Source organism: Lutjanus erythropterus, chromosome 4 (genome assembly GCF_056507025.1).
Source record: "Lutjanus erythropterus isolate fLutEry1 chromosome 4, fLutEry1.hap2, whole genome shotgun sequence".
Classification (NCBI taxonomy): Eukaryota; Metazoa; Chordata; class Actinopteri; order Lutjaniformes; family Lutjanidae; genus Lutjanus; species Lutjanus erythropterus.
In genome coordinates this window covers 35,136,564-35,156,518 of record NC_139320.1, presented here as the reverse complement: position 1 = coordinate 35,156,518, position 19,955 = coordinate 35,136,564, and the positions used below count along the sequence as shown (strand labels likewise).

General features: G+C 37.6%; 1 protein-coding gene across 3 annotated transcripts in view; it reads left to right on the top strand.

The window, feature by feature from the left end:
• schip1 (schwannomin interacting protein 1) overlaps positions 1-17,637 on the top strand; it is a 326,809-nt gene extending 309,172 nt beyond the window's left edge. For 2 of the 3 annotated variants that reach the window (XM_084717801.1, XM_084717802.1), the window contains 6 exons: positions 336-454; positions 3,861-3,978; positions 5,090-5,287; positions 14,359-14,482; positions 15,124-15,217; positions 16,710-17,637. In XM_084717801.1, coding sequence (XP_084573927.1) covers positions 336-454; positions 3,861-3,978; positions 5,090-5,287; positions 14,359-14,482; positions 15,124-15,217; positions 16,710-16,761 — 705 coding nt within the window. In that variant the 3' untranslated portion in view covers positions 16,762-17,637. Of the gene's footprint in view, positions 1-335; positions 455-3,860; positions 3,997-5,089; positions 5,288-14,358; positions 14,483-15,123; positions 15,218-16,709 lie in introns of all 3 variants that reach the window. The other variant, XM_084717798.1, reaches the window with a different exon arrangement.
• The last annotated feature ends 2,318 nt before the right edge of the window (positions 17,638-19,955 follow it).

The following is a 19,955-nucleotide window of genomic DNA, read 5'->3' as shown; positions in this document are numbered from 1 at the left end:
TGTTATGATGACACTGAACCTCTTACTGCAAATTAAGAGGAGGCTGCTGCTATTAATACACATGCACCTGTGATTTGGACTGTCAGAGAACGCCTGGGCCAGCAGTGTTTCTATTTGTGCACACAGCTAGCTCATGTAGGGGGAAAGGGTGTTGTGGTGATGTGGCACACCAGAAAATGTTATTTAAGCACCTGCAACCATCCACCCTGCTGACAGGAAGACGCCTAATCCCTACCAGTCTGCCCCTGACCTCAGATCTCATTGTGAAACTACCTACTATGTCATCAGAAAGGTCACAAGAAGGCAAACCTTATCTTGTTATTCTCCTGTTGTAGGCCCAAAAGAATGAGAGGGAGTCTATCAGGCAGAAGTTGGCCCTGGGCAGTTTCTTTGACGATGGGCCCGGCATCTACACCAGCTGCAGCAAGAGCGGCAAACCCAGCCTGTCCTCACGGTAAGACCTCTGACCTCTGACTTATTACTTTACTCTCTTCTAGTTTTTTTCTTCTAGATTTTAAGTCAGAGGAACTGAAGCTGAGATGTTGACATGACTGAGTCTGTTGCCTTCACAAAGGAATGTGTTTGTATTATACTATCTACTGTGAACTTCTCAAATCTTCCCACAGACAAGTACCTTCCATACTACGATAAAAAAGAAAAACCGAAACTAATAAAAACTAAACTAAAACAATTTTTTTAAACAACAAGAACTAAACTGTTGAAACTATGTAAACTCACTGAACTATACTGAGTTGAGAACAAAAGTTTAAATAAAATAAAAACAAATGAAAAATACAAAAACTGTTAAAATTCTGCCCTTGAGTCAAGTTTGATGTCCCACACTGTGAGTTTCGAGTGCTGAGCAAGCCGTAATGTAATAGTGAGTTTCCTGCCTCATTAATTTGCAGTCACTCAGCTATGAAGTTAACATGAGCAACACGTTACCTCACTATGTTAATATTAGCCTTGACTCACTGTTCTTTGTGCATCTTCAAATGTCAACTGAAGACAGAGATTGTGGCGTCTCCATCTGTAATTCCTGGCCCACAATTTTTACTGCAGCTTATTGTTTCTTTGACCAGTTTTTGTACAAAAAATTGTTTTCCAACTGGAGGTCAGTAACATAACATTATTTCTGCATTTCTTCATCTCTCCTGCAACTTGATTAGGTGCTGTCAGACTGGTTCAAACAAAGTGTTGACTTTCTGGGAATGAACAGTGTTGACATTTGTTGATTCAAAATATGAGAGAAAAAATAATTGATTTGTGGGTTTTAAATAACATACTTCTTAATGTTTGAACCGGGAGGAGATATGAAGTATTTTCAAGTCAGAAGGCTCGAGTCAAAGTGAAGTCACTGGTGTTAAAAGTCAAGTTGCAAGTGTTTTTTTGAAGTTGTCATTTCGAGTTCAGTGTCATCAAACTAGTGACTTGAGTTTGGCTTGAGTCCAAGAAATGTCACTCGAGTGCAAACCTCTGTCTCACAATTCTCAGTAGTGAAAGGGGATTCTACACGAAGACGAGAGCAGTAGTTAGATGTGCAAAGAAGATGAATTTCAGGTGTACAAGGGTTAAGAATAACCCAGACGTGTGGTGAATCTGAAAGAGTAGATTTACTGTCATGGGTACCAGTAAAGAAAGGACAAATGGAGGAAGAAGATGACAGGAAGCAGAGGATTTGTGCATCGTAAATGAACCACACATAGTCAGCCCTGTGGCTCTCACTTCCCAAAAGACACTTACATGTGCTCATATTCACACACACATACACAGACACTACTACCACCTCCTACACTGAACCTTACTGGAACTAGATGTCCTGTAAACACTTGCTCTTTGTAATCCTGTGATTCGAATCACGTGGATTTCTCAATACTGCTGCAACAAATCCAGTGACTGGTTGTGATGCTTGATGCCTCAGTGATAACTGTGGGGAAATAGTAAGATAACAGAATTGTGTGAAAGTGTAATAACTCCAGTGGGGTGGCAAAGTCGTAGGCACATTGTATTAGAGACCACGTGATCCCGGATTTTTAAGCTTGATACTGTTATTGATATTTGAAAAAGAAGAACCAGGTGACAATACATTACCCACCATTCTAAAAAGATCCCTAAAATTCCTCTTTAAAGAACTGTGGAAAAAGTAATTCCTGCTGATCTTGGTTGATAGATTTTATGACTAGTTTTGTGGCGTGGAGTCAGTGTGCACATGCTATGTGATATGTGCACAGTTACACCCCTTTAATTGTAAAGAAACATTTTATATTTAAATATAGTTATAGTTTATAGTTTTATAGTTAAAAGAGAAAGCTGTCGATGCTCTCTTGTTACAAAGTGTGCATATCTGCAGTGGGCCAGTTTTGCAAACCGACACTTGAAAAGCTGACTACTGACCCGTTACCAGACCTGTTAATAGACTTCCCCAACCCAACCCATGATTAAACCCACAAAAAACATCACTCACATGTCTCTCACTTGTGTTTTGGGAAAGTACGTGTAAATTGGTGCAGCACCTGTGCTCTTGCAGCTGTCAGTGTGTTTCCTTAATGTTTCCTTGTTTTTTTTTTACAAGGAGCAAAGTCACATGTTGTTCTCACAGTCCCTAATTACACCACATTTCTACCAAACATCTGACTTGGCTTTCAACAATGTATTTTCCACAATTTGGTTTTCTCCACTGACTGTTTTTCCCTTTATTTCATTCATTTTGATGTACTAATAAGTGACATCCCATTAATTACCCGCATGGGAATTTAAAGGTCAAAGGTGTCAAAGGCTTTCATGATAAAAACAAGTCCTGGAGGCTGATTAGACTTGATATTATGAGCTGATTTAGAAAATCAGCTCAGTTAAAAGTACTGCATTTAGTTCATGTCTACCATTTCTGCCTGTGCCAGTACACTTGTATTTATATTAATTCACTTTTTTCCTGTGCAGGACTCTGGTATACGATAACACTCTTTGTTAATGACTTAACTAACTTAGCTTTTAGAGTTCTGCACTGCAGTATCTTGTTAGTTATTAGCTAACACATTTGCCAACAGTAATGCTGATATACATGTATATGCAATAAGCTCAGACTGGCAGATGTATCAATCGCTGTACACTGTAGAGGCATCACACAGTAATAACACCTGCTAGTCGTAATAAAAGTTAGTAAATGCTCCTACGATCTATTACAGTAAATTTAAGTTACAGGGAGGTCTTTGATGCTGCCTCTCCTGAAAGAAGAAAACACAATCGATCACTCAGGTCCTGTTTTAATTGGGCCTGATTGGATCTATGGTGTGTAACCAATCAGCTCTGTTTGTAATTACTGCATTGAATAAGCAGATTATTGATCCGCAGCGGGCTGGATCTGCACCTAGTGATGTTCAGCTCCTTTGTGCCACAAAAACACCCCCACCGGTGGCGGGCAGATTGGATCAGACCTACCGGAGGCATCCTGGATCGATCCATGTAGAAGACAAGAGGGGAGATGATTAAAAACACAAGCCGTCCTTGATTCTCCTCTCAGATGGTGCTTTGCTCTGGTGAAGAAAGCTGCTGGTGTCTGTTAGGATTTTTTTTTTCCATTTTTCTTAATAGTTTGCACTTTTTTTCTCTTTAACACATGACACAGTGCACACAGAGTGCATGCTCACAGCAGTCTAAATCCTTTATTGAGTCAAAGCACTTTGTTGAACCGGTCACAGGTCATTTGTATCAGCAGCAGTGCTGTTGACATTTCTGTCTGTTTTGGCCCCGGTCCGAGTCAATTACTACAGACAGAGTCAACACTGAACTGACTTGACTCTTATCTGCATCTATGCTAATATTAACTTGTTTCCCTCTCTATCTGTCTCTGTCTGTCCCTGCAGGCTGCAGAGTGGGATGAACCTACAGATCTGTTTTGTCAATGACAGCGGCAGTGACAAGGACAGTGATGCAGATGACAGCAAGACAGAGACCAGTCTGGACACACCTCTGTCCCCCATGGTACGCACTGATGCCTATGTATGCACTTTGAAATACTATGGTAAAAAAAAAAAGGATTAAAGGGATAGTTGGGTTTCTTTCAAACACTGCCAGCTTCTCAAATGTGAGGTGTTCCTCATTTTTTCTCTAAAACTTTTTCACTTTGTAGACATTTTATACTAAACCAATAACCTGTTAACTAAAAAGAATAATCATCAGGTTATTCAGTATTTAATATAATTCCTAGCTAAAGCTAAATTATAGCTGGAAATCTGATTTGGTGTTTTAAAGGTAAGTTTGAATTCACTGAAGTCACACAATAACACAAACAAATAGACTGAGTCAGCAGCTCCCGTGGTTTGTGGGGTAAAATTACTGTTTTTGAGAGAGAGAGGGGGTGATACTTGGCTTAAATAATGGCGGCTTCCTGTCAAAAAAAAGCTTAGCTTCCATGCTTGTCCTCCTCTCTGCTTCTCTGAACTGGGGATGTGTCGACCTGCATCTGTAGGTCACACACTGACTCTCCTTACCTTATACAACCCCACTTAAAATAATCTGAAATTGCAAATGTGGTATACAGAATTGACGATGTGAAAGTGTGAAGATCTGATTGGGTAAAAGTGAGATTGAGACAGAACAGGAGTGAAACGGGGGAGATATTCATTATGAATCAAAAAGATGTCTGCCGGTTTAGCAGCTCTATGAATGTCTTCTTTCACGTTTTCTGGCCTGTTAACCAATTCATGGGCGGCAAACGAGAGGTGAATTGGAAAACGCTCGCCATGGCCATGGATGACTGGTCACATTAACCTCCTGTGAGCCCAAGAATCTTTTAACAGAAAGAGACGGAAAAAAAAGAGAATTATCATCTCTTTACATGTTCATTCTCACATCCTGTTTAATGTACAGTGACGTTCCTGTCAGTGTTAAAGAAACACCTAGAAAAATGCCAAGCATGCATAAACATTCATCCTCTGACCTGGTCTTTTTTTATCTCTCCCTCTTTCCTTCTTTCTTTCTCTCACCTTCCCTTGACACTATTTTCTCCCTCATTTCTTATTCTGTTCACTTCCTCCTTCATATTTTATACTGCCATCTCCCTCCTGCTCCCTCCACCACGTCCTCGCCGCAGTCCAAGCAGAGTTCATCCTACTCGGACAGGGACACCACGGAGGACGACTCTGAGTCTCTGGAGGACATGGACTTCCTGAGTCGACAGAAGAAGCTGCAGGCGGAGGCGAAGCTGGCGCTGGCTATGGCCAAACCCATGGCCAAGATGCAGGTGGAGGTGGAGAAACAGAATCGCAAGAAGTCACCAGTGGCCGACCTGGTCAGTACCACAATTATACAGAAACACTAATGTCCCTATCGTTTTACATCAGAAAAGGACACACACACACAAAACGGGAAAAAACATGGCTAATTTTCTGTCTGGCTCCACTTCCTGCACAAGTTCCTGTAAATGGAGTGACCTTAAAAAACATATGGATAGTTTTTGCAGACTAGGTTAGCTGAGCTGCCAGGATTAGTCAATTAATTGATTAGTCGATTGAACGAAACTTACTTGCCAACTATTTTGACATTTCAGTCATTTTTCTAGCAAAAATGTCAAAAATTAGCTGGTTCCAGCTTCTTAAATTTGAGGATTTGCCGCTTTTCTTTGTCATTCATTACAGTAAATGAAAAGTCTTTGGACTTTGGACTGTTTGTTGGGCAAAATAAGTCATTTGAAGACGTCACTTTTGATTCTAGGAAATCATGATGAACAATTTTCCCCATTTTTTTGTCATTTTATTGACTAAGTGATTAATAGATGAATTGTGAAAGTTAAGTGATAATAAGAATCCCTAGAGGTTAGCATGCAAACACAGCACAAAAGTGATTCGCTGGAACCTAGATTTATTCAGCATATTTCAGTGGAACTCCAAAATAAGGACAAAGGAATATTTGCTGTTTCAAGCTTTTGCTTTTACTTTTATATTAACAATGGATCACATGACTGCTTGTATGTAAAAGGGGTTTCTTCTTGAGATGAACACAGAGTTTATGACCCGACTCTGTTCCTCTCAGCTCTACAGAGCATCATAACAGCTCTCAGCTCATTGTTTGGGTTTTCCAGACTGTTCGGGTTTACTCTCATCACTCATCAGTGTAGTAACAGGCTGTAAGCTCCCTGTCCAGCATCACACTGCAGACAGACAACATCACTGACTAGCTCATGTAGAAAGTGAAACATTTAGCCAGGAGTTGATGGAGAGGTGTGTGATCGCTAACAAGTTCACTACATTGATTAAAAGGTGATTGTGAATGTGAATATGATACATATATATATATATATATATGTATATATATGTGTGTATATATATGTATATATATATCTATATCTCAGTTTTCATTTATTTAAACAATTGTAGCAGCACTTTAGTTGTCTGAAACAGTTTATGAAGCAACAAAAAGTTTAAAGAAACATAATAAAAGAACAACAATAAGGCTGTTTCTGCACAAAAAAAAGCTGAAAAAAAACAAATCATGAAAAAAACCTGTAAGTCCTGGAGAAGCGGTACACAAAACTTGCATTGTCAGTTCATAAGAGCAAAACTGAAAGCTTAAAACAGCCAGTGTGCCTCCTTTTGTTGTAGCCTCTCTGCACTTATCTATGCAGTGATATTCAGAGTCCAAAATTAACTTTTTATGTCATCTGCCAATGGCAATAATAAACTAAGAAAAGTTACCAGCCAAAAAAATTTTTTAACATCCATAAAACTGTGCCATGCATTAGTTGAGGGGGTTATCTTCATATTTTAGCCACAATCTCGGGGCTCCTGCATCGTTCAGACAAGACCTCTAGCAAAAATACATACCTCCATGACTTCTGTCTTCTTCTTCACATTTTCTTTTTGTCAGTTTAATTCTATCAAAAACATACTCATTCTGTTGAAATTGCAAAACAGTTATGGTCATTATGATAGATATGGTGGACGGTGGAGGTCACAGGCACGTAAATTTGGCCATACCATGTGAATTGAAACTTATTTAATGATCCCAGTTAATTTTTCCACCAAACCCAACATTTGCATGTATTTGGCACGTGACGGGTGTTAATTTTGAACCTTTCTTGTGCTGATCATTTAGGATTAAGGTTTTTAAATTAGTCTCTGTGATTGTAACTGAAATAACTAAAACTCAGTGAGAATGCAATACATTATATTGACATTTTTTATGACACTGGCCTGTAATTAAAACAATTCATTAAGTCACGTTTTACTCATCATAAGAAGGGCCACTAGACAGAGATGTCTGTATAACAATGCATACAGTGTAGCTCTTTGTAATTTCCTTTTTACAGTTTTAGAACAAAATGTCACATTATGGTCAACATGCGTTGCAAGACATTAAATTTTTGTCCATATTGCCCTTACAAAAAAAAGTGTCCATTACCTGGTCCATTCGTCAATATACATGAGAATAGATTAGTGGGTTGTGTTCCAGTAACATAAGTATTTTTTTGGTCGCCAACAGGGTCATATACATGTTGTGATGATGTCACAGGAAGCCGCCTCTGTTCTCTCGCTTCCTCTGCCCCCATTTAGAGGAAGGAAGGTGATGACGACCCTGCTCATCATTATTTCATCCGTTTTTATCTGCTTCACTGCCTCCTTAGGAGCACACACACACACCAGCACACTGTCAGACTTACACACACACACACAAACACACACACACACACACACTATATTTCCACCCAGACTTGCAGGCAGAACCGCTTTACTTATTCAGGGAGGAGAAGGGCAGCTCGGCCGGGTCCATCTATAATTCATACACCGGAAAGCATTGACTTCAGTGTTTAGGGATGTAGCAGTGCTCAGCAGTCAGAAGACATCACTGTCACATCTGCACCGAACACACAGTGAATATTAAGATGTATTAAGGTTACAGCCCCCTGCCATGTCCACAACACCAGAGATCTGTTAAACTGAAGACGTTACACGTGCTAAATTCTCCCGCAGAACAGTGATTCATGACCAGGGGGTACTTCTGCAGCTGCCTGGGGTACACAGAAGCACTGTAGGGTAGTTTCACAAATCTGAAAAAATAGAAATTATGATTTGCTTGAAAAAATATACCCATCCAAATAGGACTTCGAATTGGTGTGATGCTGTGCTCTTCACCCTCTGTTAACCTGAATCAACAGCTTAAGGCCACATGTTGCCACAGAAATTACATGAAAACTGGCAAGTGAGAAGTCAAGATAGCAAGCCGAAAGTCAGCTAGAGGATAAATATTTTAAATAATTAGCTAAAAGTAATAAAAATAATTACTGAAAAATGATGGATGAAAAGGGGCAATAGTTAGCTCATGAATAAATGGTTCAGTTAGCTATAAGTAATAGATGACAGTTGAAATAATAAGCTAAAACGATGGTTAAACAATTAAATAACAGTAATGGAAACATTTACGTAAAAGAAATGAATAAATGGGTGAAATAGTTAAGGAAATGAATAAATCACTAGCTAAAAGTAATAGATAACAGTTGAACTAATTAGCTAAATGTGATGCATAAACAGTGAAATATTAGTCAGAGTAATATTTACCCCAAAATAATGGATAAACAGGGGGAAAGTAATAAATGGTTAATAATAATTAATTTAAAGCAACAGAGGAACAGTTGAAATAATTAAGTAAAAGTGATAGATAAACAGTTAAAACATTAGAAAAAAGTAGGCAAAAGGAAATATTTACCTAAAAATAATGGATAAAAAGGCAAAAGTAATTGATAAACAGTTAAAATAGATACCTTAAAGTGAGGAATTGATAGTTGAAAAAAAGCTAAATAAGCTAAAAGTAATGAACAAACAGTTAAAACATTGGCTGAAAGTAATATGAATAATTACCTAAAAAATAATGGATAAACAGGTTAGCTAACATGAATAAATGATCAAAACAGTTAGCTAAAAGTAACACAGAACAGTGAAACAATAAGCTAAACGTGAGTGATAAACAGTTAAATGTTAGATAGCCTCATGGAAGTACTTTACTAAAACGAATGCATAAACAGGTGAAATAGTTAGCTTAGCTAATAGAAATTAATACAGTGTCTAAAAGTAATTGATTAACAGTTTAAATAATAAGTGAAAAAAGTTATGGATAAACAGTGACACATTAGCTAAAACTAGGCTAATGGAAAGATTTACCTAATAATATTGGATAAACAAGTAAAATTGTTAGGTAAAATAAATGAATAAATAGATGAAACTGAAATTAGCTAAATGTTCTGAATTAATGGTTAAAATAAATAGCTAAAAGTAATGAATAAATAGATGAAAGACATCATAAACAATGACAGTGTAATTGAATTAGAAAAATAATTGTAACAATCCACTGTATGGAGTATTTCTTAACATCCACATTAAAATGAGTGAAAATTTGAAACATTAAATAATGGTGTCACTGAAGGGGTAAAGTTGAGATTATCTGATAAATAGATCAAACCAAAAAGGCCCCCAAACAGTCACTCTTCCACAAGTTAGTTTAATTCAGTTCAAAATAAACTGGAATGTCGTCCCCCGTTTGTCAAGGGCAAAGAATGGGAATTCGGCCAGCACAGTAAGCCTGCATCCAAATGTCTGTGTGTGCTCTGGGACTGTGGGCTTTTCCTAATCTGTACAAACAGAATGAGTGAGAGAAAACAAGACAGTCGGAAAGAAGATAGAGAGAAGTAGGGAAGCTGATTAGATTCTACTGTAAAACCTCAACTGTCTCTCAGCTTCACTCAGAGACTTTCCTCAGTCTGATACCGAGTTATTGCTGGATGATCATTTGCTGGTATTGAACACTCACATTTTGTATTTAGGAATGTGATCAATCTACCACAGAAACTCACACTGTGGTTTAGACCTAACAAACCTTTCCCTTCGCCCACTCGCCTTGTCTTTAACATCACATTTCTCTCTGTGTCACCCTGAAGTCACTCCAAGTCACTCAAAACTGAAACTGACACACGGCAGCCTCAATACAGTTGTATCAGTGCCAGTGTGAAAGTGAAAGTGGGGTGAGAAACTAGGAAGAAGAGCCAGCCCAACGCCGACGCACGCAAAACGCTTAAGAGTGTGGCGCATGCAAAGAGAGAGCGTGCACATTTTCTCACCTACTGTTTGTCAAGACTGGAGATAGGGATGGAGGGAGGGAGGGAGAGAAGACGGGTGTTGGAAGGAAAGAGAAAGAATGTAGACCGGTTGGATTGGTAATGTTGACAGAGGGAGATTCTGGTAAAGGAAAAGCAAGTTATCTGTCTGGTGAGGGAGGATCTGCTGGTGGCAAGAGCTCTTTCACACGTACACAAAGCCAGCAGAAGCGTTGGAGAAATTACAGTTCTGTTTTAAAGGAATAGTTTGGATTTTTTGAGGTGACTCCACAGTCAGTGTATTACCTGCAGTGGCTGGCGGTTTGCACGCCCCCAGCAGCAGTACCAGTGTAGGAAGCTCTGCAAGAAAATGTATTTCAGCCACCTAAAAGAATTCATATCAGTTTAAGTATATGCTATATTTAGAGTATCTTCACTGCTTTATCTTGCCATCAAACATCATGTTCTCACAGGAAACTGCCGTGATGTAGACCAAAATGTTGCTGTCCCCAAACCAACCAAACTCCATTGGTGAAATCACCAATTAGTCATTTTACCTCCCAGAACACAGGAGTTGCTGGTCTGTCGCTGCCCCAGTCAGTTTGTTTTTGCTATTGTGTGACTTCTGTGTTTTAAAAGGTTAGTTCGCAACTTATATATACTGTGAAGTAAAAATGCTGTTTTTGCAAAAAAGAGTCTGGTTAAATGAGGGAGAGCGATATTTGTCTTATAAAACGTCTGTTTCCTTTGGGAACAGGCTGTCCGAGGGCAAGGTAAAGCAGTGAAACTCTTCTAAATATAATATAAAAATATCATTTTTATGACTGGGTTTTATTTTTCATCTTATTTCATCAGTTTGTCATCTATATTACATTAATTATGATATTCTATTCACATTTTTATGTTTATGTGGTGTCTTTTTATGTGAGGCACTTGGTGCATGTAATTTCTTTGTTGTAAAGCACTTTGGGCTGCATTTCTTGTATGAAAGGTGCTATACAAATGAAGTTTATTATTATTATTATTATTATTGTTATTGTTATTATTACTGTAGGCAATACACTGAATATCAATAAGTACCTAATGCAGCCCCTCTTGGCATAATCTGAATTATCCCTTTAAAAGGGAATTAGGGGTAGTCCTGAAAAATAAAAGCACTGTTTGGTGCCATATTTGCTCAGGTCAGTGAAATAATCGGTACAAATACAACTCCAAAACTTCCAGGACATTGCATGAGCTTTTGATTTTCACTTATAGGGAAACAATGTGTAATTTGTCAACCTGTTCTTGTCACCTTTGTCTCTGATTACATAACAGATGTTTTCACTACTGTAGGTGAGTGGGATTTTGTGCTAAATGATAAAGGGACTAGGGAATTTTAAAATTTCCCATGAAAAGAGAAATCATATTGTTGATGGGCGATGAAGTCAGCCAGGTTGATCCAGTGTGTAGTGTACGTGAATCAACATCTTTACTCAAGTGAAAAAGTAAACACTCTGAAATGTATGTAAAGTATTGACTTTCACTGTGAAAAGTAGCCCTCTGATAAGGATATTTCAAGCAGCTTTTTCTGTGCAAAGCTAATTGAACCTCACCTCATTTGTTTTGTTATGTCTGTGTGATATGCACTGATTAATACATCAAGGAATTTTTCTGTGTTATTGTCCCACCCATCAAACTAAAGTAACAAGCCTGTTTTGAATGTAAGGGGTAGAAAGCACAGATATTTGTGGTAAAGCGTCGGGAGTAGAAGTAAAAAGTAAGAATACTCAAATAAATTAGAGAAACTTCAAAAATTCAACTGAAGTACAGTAAGGAGGTGTTTGTTCAGCGGGAAAAGTATCACCGCTGGCGTCTGCTGGAGAGTTCAGCCGCCTCGGTCACTGAGTTCATTTGTTGTTTACTTCTATAAAACACTCACAACCTGCTTGTTTATAGTTGGAATCCCCAAACTTTACAGTCTCGTTACGCAAAGCGGTGAACTCCTCAAAAGAAAGAGTGATAATCACTTTTGTTTCATTATCAGAAGAGACTGAAACATAGTTGTTTTCACAGAAAAGGCACCTAAAAGTAAATAATTACATAAGTTACAGGAGTTCACGTGACGGACTGTCAGCCAGTAAAAACTGTCAATGATTTCAGTTAAGTTGAGGTTAATGATTTGATTCGCACACTTCATAAAAACTCCAAGTTTGTTTGTTGTAAGGTTTAACATGACAATGCTGTGACAACAAAGGTATTTTAAGTGTTTTAAAGGAAAGGACCTTGGATTTTTGTGATATTTGTGTACACATTGTATCCTCATCCAAACAACGTGAGTGCATGAAGGGCTCTCACCCCTTTGACTCATTTCATTTGACTGCTCTTATTCTGCTGATATTTCCTGCTGTTTTGGCTTCTGACCAAATTTGAGCAGGTTCAAAGTTTCAACTAGCAAGTATGTTCAGTGCTGCATAACCTGCTGATTATCATTTTTCAGTGAACTGATAAGATGTTTTCTGTAAAATGTCAGAAAAAAGTGAAAAATTTCCAGTTGTTCAAGAGAGAAAATCAGAAACACCTCACATTTGAGATTCTGGCATCAATGAATCTTTGGCAGTTTTATCTGATAAATGATTTAAAAGACTGATGGATTCTTACTGAATAGGATATTGATCATGGAAGGGAACTACAGTGAGAGTATAAAAAACGATTAAGATGTTTAGAAGTGTGTTTTTTCAAAAAATTGGATTTGTTTCCGCCGTTCAAAATTAATTGAAAAAGTTACCTAAAGAATTGTTTTTAAAATGTTTAAAAGCTGGAACACAGATGATCAAAAGATGGGGAACCTGTTAAATTTATACCCTAAATAGACAATGTTTACATTGATACAGAGTGTAAATTGGAATTGAAAGTCATATTTTGAAAAAAAAAAAATGAAATTGTGTCATTTCAGCCTCAATACATTAAAGAAAAGAAAAGAAATAAAGAAAATAGCAATTGATTCATTTTACAAAATAGTCAAATGTGTGTCCCCATTAAGAGTTAATTTAATGATATGTCCCTAGATTCCTGGATCTTTTTGTCATGAGAATTACATAACTTTTTTTTGTATTTAAACCTGTTTTTTTTGCATCTCATAAAGTTTCAGCCTCCAGATAGCGAATGCATAATGTCAGTGGTTGAATCAGCCTTAACCAAGGACGCCACGTTTTTGCCTTCGTGGAGACAAAGCTGTTCTACCAGGTGGACTTACACAGTTTGGGTTCACTCCTGCAGCCAGAATTACATTATGGAACTCAAAAAATACGAGCACACCTTGTTATAAGGACTAGATCAAACTCATGACTGTCACAGCCTCATTAATGCTAGACAAACTGAAAGATGGAAAGATTTTGTGTTTCAGTTCAGTGAAATGTGTTACAGCAGCCCCATATTTATCAAGGGTGGAGATCATTAGATAAGTTATCTGTGATGGAAGCCTCAAAGCGATAGCTCGGTTTCTTTGGGGGGTTTTTTTCTCATGTGGAATTGTATGACCTATTTATCCTTAGTCACTGTGCTACCTGCAGTAGATGGTGTTCGACACGCCTCCAGTTTGTAGAAGCCCTGGTGTATGAAGCTGAGCAATGAACTGCTCTGGTCAGGGTCAGCAACAAAACATATTTTAGCCACTTTAAAAATTCAATATCAGTTTAAGTGTACACTATATTTCGAATATTTTCACAGCTCTACCTTGCTGTCGGACAGCTTTTTCTGGCAGGAAACTGCCATTATATAAGCCAAATATCGCTCTCTCCAAACCAATCAAACTCCATAGGTGAAATCACTTATTTTACCTCACAGAACACAGGACTTGATGGTTTACTGCTGTTAGTCTGTTGTGTGGCTTTGGTGAATCCAAACTCACCTTTTAAAACACAAAAGTCACACAATAACACAAACAAACTAACAGACTGAGGCAGCAGTAGACCTGCAGCTCCTGTGTTCTACAAAGTAAAATTACTGATTTCGCTGGTTTTCAGAGAGCAATATTTGACGTATATAACAGCGGTTTTCTGTCAGAAAAGGCTGTGTGATGACAAGGTAGGGTGAAAATACAGCATACACTTCCACTGATATTGATTTTTTTTTAATGGGCCTTTTCTGTGGGGTTTGCTCTCAGTTTTTTGTTGTCTGTCTTGGTGTGCTTTATTTCCTGTAGACCACTGTGCGAAAGCACGCGTAGTGCTGTAATGTTTGAGAAAAAAAAGGAAACAACAATGTCTAACGTGTTTCCTGATGTGTCTCTCTGTTTTTAGCTTCCACACATGCCTCACATCAGCGAGTGTCTAATGAAAAGAAGCCTGAAGCCCACCGACTTGAGAGATATGACTCTGGGACAGCTCCAGGTTATAGTCAATGACCTGCATTCCCAGATTGAAAGTGAGTTGACCACCCACACACGTACAGTTACTGACCTCCACTTTCAGTTGCAGAAATGAGCAAGAGAGCAAATGGGGAAAAACATGCACATGCATACTGACCCCTACCCTGCAGTGGATGTGAAAGTACTTTTATATATGTTAGTCAATTCAAAGAACTGTACCAGTTAACAGCTTCCCCTGAGAATTTACTGTTACCGCTCTGTACAGATCATTGATCCTGGTACTCAGGGATGAATAATCTCTCATCTTACATAAAACAGCTCCAGAAATCCCCATGAGTCCAAAATCATGAGCTCACTTTACTTACAACACAGACTTTCCCCTCAAAATCTCTCCTGTCAGAGCTTCATATTGTCAGGCAAAGCAGAAGGAGCAAAATATGAAACATGTGATGTGAAAACAACCACAGTCACTGATCTGTGGTCAAATTAATGCTCATAATGTTTTCAATGGCTTTGTGAGGTCATTTTATGAACCCTAGCGGGACATTTTAGGCACTCGAATACTCACGCCGGTATACAATAATACAATACAATATAATATAGGTTATGGTCATGTGTTATCACTGTGGTGTGGAGAAATTCCTGTTTTGTCACATGCCTGTTTTTATATTATTCTTCATATTATCTGCCACTGCAGGTCTGAATGAGGAGCTTGTACAGTTGCTGCTGATTCGGGATGAACTACACATGGAGCAAGACGCCATGCTGGTCGATATAGAGGACCTCACCAGGTGATGAGGCACTTAATTATTCACCACATTTACCTTTTTTTTTTTACTCATTTGGTGTATTAAAGCAAAAAATCATAAAGATTATCCACAAAACCTCCATCTCTTTGTACTTACTGCCTTTCCTTCTGACTTCTCTGTGGCTCTCAACCACAAGCCCATTTGTTCCTGCTGTAAATATTTAGAAATAAGTACCAAACATATAGTTTATATGATAATAAGATATCCTAAAACAACTGGACACTGTAGATCTTTTACTACATTTAATTTTAATCACACAAACAGAAAAAAATAACATCTACAAACATCTACCACATTCAAAAACAGATCACAAATCAAAAGCAGCCTGTATCACTAATTATAAAGTCTGTGACAAGGAATAGCACAACAGGATATAAGCCAGAAGAGGTTTTAGCTAACAGTCTGGGGAGTTCAGGTGTAGGTAATAATTGGGCCTCAGGTACTCTGAAATTGTTCCTGAAAACTGTGTTTGTTGCTTCAAAACCTCTCAAGATGTATCCCTGAGACCAGTTCCCCAAACCATCTGAAGAAACAGGGAGCGCTGGTCACTTTCCAGCACGCGAACTTGATACGTAAAATTGGAGTTTCCCTTTAACAAATATCACTCAAACTGGAATAAATAGTTTTTAGGGACTATTTCAGCCACAGATTTAGAAAAAAAAAGGACTTCATGAGTTTAGAGACTGAAGTTCTGCTGTCTGAGATCCATAACAGAAACTTTATCATTTTAACAGCGTCAGCAGTAGAATTTAGGGACCAGCTGAAGCCAGAAAAACAGAAAAAATAATGATCACTGTTAATGTTATGTCACCTTTGTAGTCATACAGACTTTCACTGAGAAAAAGAAGACATTCAATATGAAAATGGCTTAAAAAGGGGGAATGGAAGGGGAAGTCACCATCACAGATATGCATGAAAAATATGTGCCATAACAGATGGTGTTGCACTGTCATTCTGTTATTGACACTGTTACTGTGGACAGCAACTTCATAAACCTGCAAATGAAGATATGGCTAATGAGCCTCACAATAATGATAACAGCCAGTTTAAATTAATGATAATATTGTAAGGCTATATGAATAAATTTGGAATTATATTATAATTGGAACTGCAGAGTCAAACAGGATGATTTTAACATAATAATTTAGTGTAATTAAGGATTCTCAAGCTCATTTTGCTTCAAACTAATGAAATATACAGTCACCAGTCAAACCCTTTAGTATGGATAACAGCAGACTAACTGCACGAGTCCTACGACAGATCTTGACCAGCCGGATAATAGATAATTCAAAGAACGAGAAAATGTGTCAAGTTCTCCAATATCACTTGAATGTTTGTACAAGTAATTCCATGAGGCCAGCGTTGAGTTTGTTTTTTTCTTGGGATTTGTTGACAATATAAAAATATATATAAATATAAAATATTACCAGACTTATCCTTTATGTGACAGTATGTTCTTATTTCTGTTTTCCAGGCATGCTGAGAGCCAGCAGAAACATTTGGCTGAGAGGACCCTATCCAAATAAGATGCCCGTCCCTGCTCCACCCTCCTCCCCTCTGCCAAGCTAAGCTCCCGCTCCAAACCAGACTTTCCCCCCCCTCTGGCCATTCCACCTCCTCTGCCCCGTGTCGATCCAAACCCTGCCCGCTTGTCCCAAGTATTTTGCTCCTCGCTGCTTCCCCTCTGTCTCCCCACGTCTACCTTCCTGTCCGACCCACTGACCGCAGTGGTAGCAGCAGCACAGAAGAAGGCCACCCTCTTTCATTTGCTTCTGTGGTTTTCTCCCAGCGCAAAAGGACGGAGGAGCACTTCCTGCTTCCTGGGAGAAGAGGAAACTGATTGTGTGTTGTCATGGATTCTGTCCCCCAGCTTCCTGTGCAGTGATCGGCCTTGCTTTGCGATTGTTTCTTTTTAACTTTCTACATTCGCCACTAAATTATAACTGTCAAATGCAAAAATTGTGGGAAAAAAATAAAATAATAGTGAAAAATTTAGTAGAAAGTCAGTCATGAGAAAAAAGAAACAACATTGTATAAAAAAACAGATGGAAACTAACTTCTTCAGACCATTTTAAGTTGGACAGTAATTTTAAAGTATTTCAAAGTCGACCTGTTTTTATTCTGCACAAATGGTAGTTTTCAACTGAGAAATGTTTATTTGAAGGTGCTAAAAGAGTGTAAAGGAAACATGCCTGCCTTGTAGTGGAGTCGTAGCTTTTGGTAATACGTTCACTCTAATTGCTCTTCAACATTTTGTGAATGTTGATTTTCTGACACGAGTCATTTTAAATGAATAAGTGTGTTAATATCGTTTTCATCCTATTGTAATCAGAAACTTTATTTGAGGGAAGAAATGTTTATGTACAGATATGTAAAATAAAGAATAAACTTTGTTTCATATATGTTGGTTTACTGTGTAGTATGTTGGATTTCTTTTTTATTTAATTTACACATGTAAAATATGTGAAGACATTATAGTGTGACCCAGTGGTGGGACCAAATCACTGTTTTTCAAGTCTTTGCACTCATGTCCCAAGTCAAGACCAGCAAGTCCCAACGTACTTACTTAAGTCTAATCCCAGTGTCCACACTCGGGGACTCACAAACTTGGAGGCACATTCCCAGTAAGTCCACTAGGACTTAGGGTTGTCTCACTGTCAAATCTTCAAATCCATGAGGCCTCTCTTGCAGACTTTTTTTTTAGCCGTTTATCCACACTTTCTGTAAATGTGCATTTCTGCTGACTTTGCCGGAGGAAATTACCCACAGCGTTGTAACACTAAACAAGGGGATGCCCTTAAGCATTAAAAACACTAAACATACATGGGAGGAGCAACTACAACTCCAACAAAAAAAACAAAGTTTACATGTAAACATGAAGCTGTTTTGACAAAAACAAGTAAATGGATTATTTGAATGTTTTACATGGTTGACCGGGTTAAAACATTTCAGGACTGAGACAAATAAATCAGGTCATTAAATAAGTACGGGATAGTGTACAGTAAGCAGGTCATAATTGTGAATTATTACATGTTTTTTTAAATACTGGATTCTGATTGATCAATTACAGCATTTGTTAGGTCTGTTATTTTTGTATAGCAGACAGTTGCTATTTATGACTCTGGAGGAACAACAAAATCATTGTTAAATCACTAAAATCATTTAAAAATTTTCTGTCAAATGATTGATTTTTGGTACTCAACCATGTAACAAGCAGGATAATGTACAATAAGTAGGACACTATTGCGAAACAAAGCCATAAAATTATTTTTAAATTAATATTTTGCATCACAGAAATGTGTGCCAATTTTTTTTACTTTGGTGGGGTAAATAACCATGTAATAAACAGGATAATGTACCACGAGTAGGTCATTATTGTGAAAGTGAAAATTGTTTGTTGGAATTTATTTCCAATAATGATCTCACTGTACATTATCCCTTCCATGATTTTATGGCTTTATAGCTCCAGAGTTTATGATCAGATCTGTTTCCATAGCAACGGCCTATTATACATAGCAATGGCAGAAATAACAGACCAATCAGACAATCAGAGTGAGTATTTAACCAAGCCATGTAATAACACAGACATAAAATGAAGTAAAACCTCAAATATTAAAGATAAATGCTAATAATAAAACAGATAAGTTATGTCGACAATAAAATGAAAGAAAAGAGCAAAAAAGTTGTTGAGTCTCCAACTGTAATTTTCAACCTTCACATTTTGTTACTGCAGTTCATCTTTTTTGTTGACCACCTCATAGTTTTTATGTGCAAAGAAAATTCTCTTTGGTAACTTTTTTTCAGGTCAGTTACATAAAGTAGCTCTTCATGGTTCCCTACTCAGTAGAGCCACTTTATTTGAACCAATCCAACAACATCCAGCAGGAAAGTAGCAGTGTTGATGTTAGTTGATTCAGGAAATTAAGAGAAATTAATTAATTGATGGCACAATTTTTAAATAACATACTTTTTAATCACTGGGCTTGGGGGAAGTAATCAATTTTTTTCAAGTCAAGTCCAAGTGAGTCATCAAATTTGTAATGTGACTTGAGTCCAAACCTCTCAAAAAAGACAAAGAAGAAGAGAAAAAATAGGAGAAACATAAAGAAAAGAAAAGAAAATTGAAAAGATCCTTTCAGTAATTCAAATAATTAGATTCACAGTACCAGATCATTTAGAAACACAAGTGAATTTAGAGTGTATTTAAAGATTTATAAAGTCCCACTCTTCACTAGAGAAAATATTTTCCCATTTGATATTTTGTGGTGCTACTTTGTAAAGACCTGTAGCAATTATTTTCCCCCACCCAAAAAACTGTCTTCAAAATGTGTTTTTGTTTCATTATACTTTTAACAGCTGAAACTTGTAAAACACAACTCTCTCTGTGAGAGGCCATACAAAGTTTAACATTTAAATCGTAAATTAAAATACACTATTTGTATTTTATAGAGAAGGGTGTTTTATATTACCAACAGTGAAAAAAATGATTATTGTTTAAAGGAAAAGAATGATACAGAATAACACACATTAAAGTAAATAAATGAAAATAAAGAAAGCAGTTGGTCTTTGCCCCTCTTCAGTGAACCAGCTGGTATATCCGTGTCTATACCAAAGAGTAAGTGTGAAATCACAAAAATGGTGGTGTTTACATTTATAACATTTCAGTTTCTTGTCTGGTTGAAATAATTTTTAAAAGTCACCCGTAGAAGTTACCCTCCTG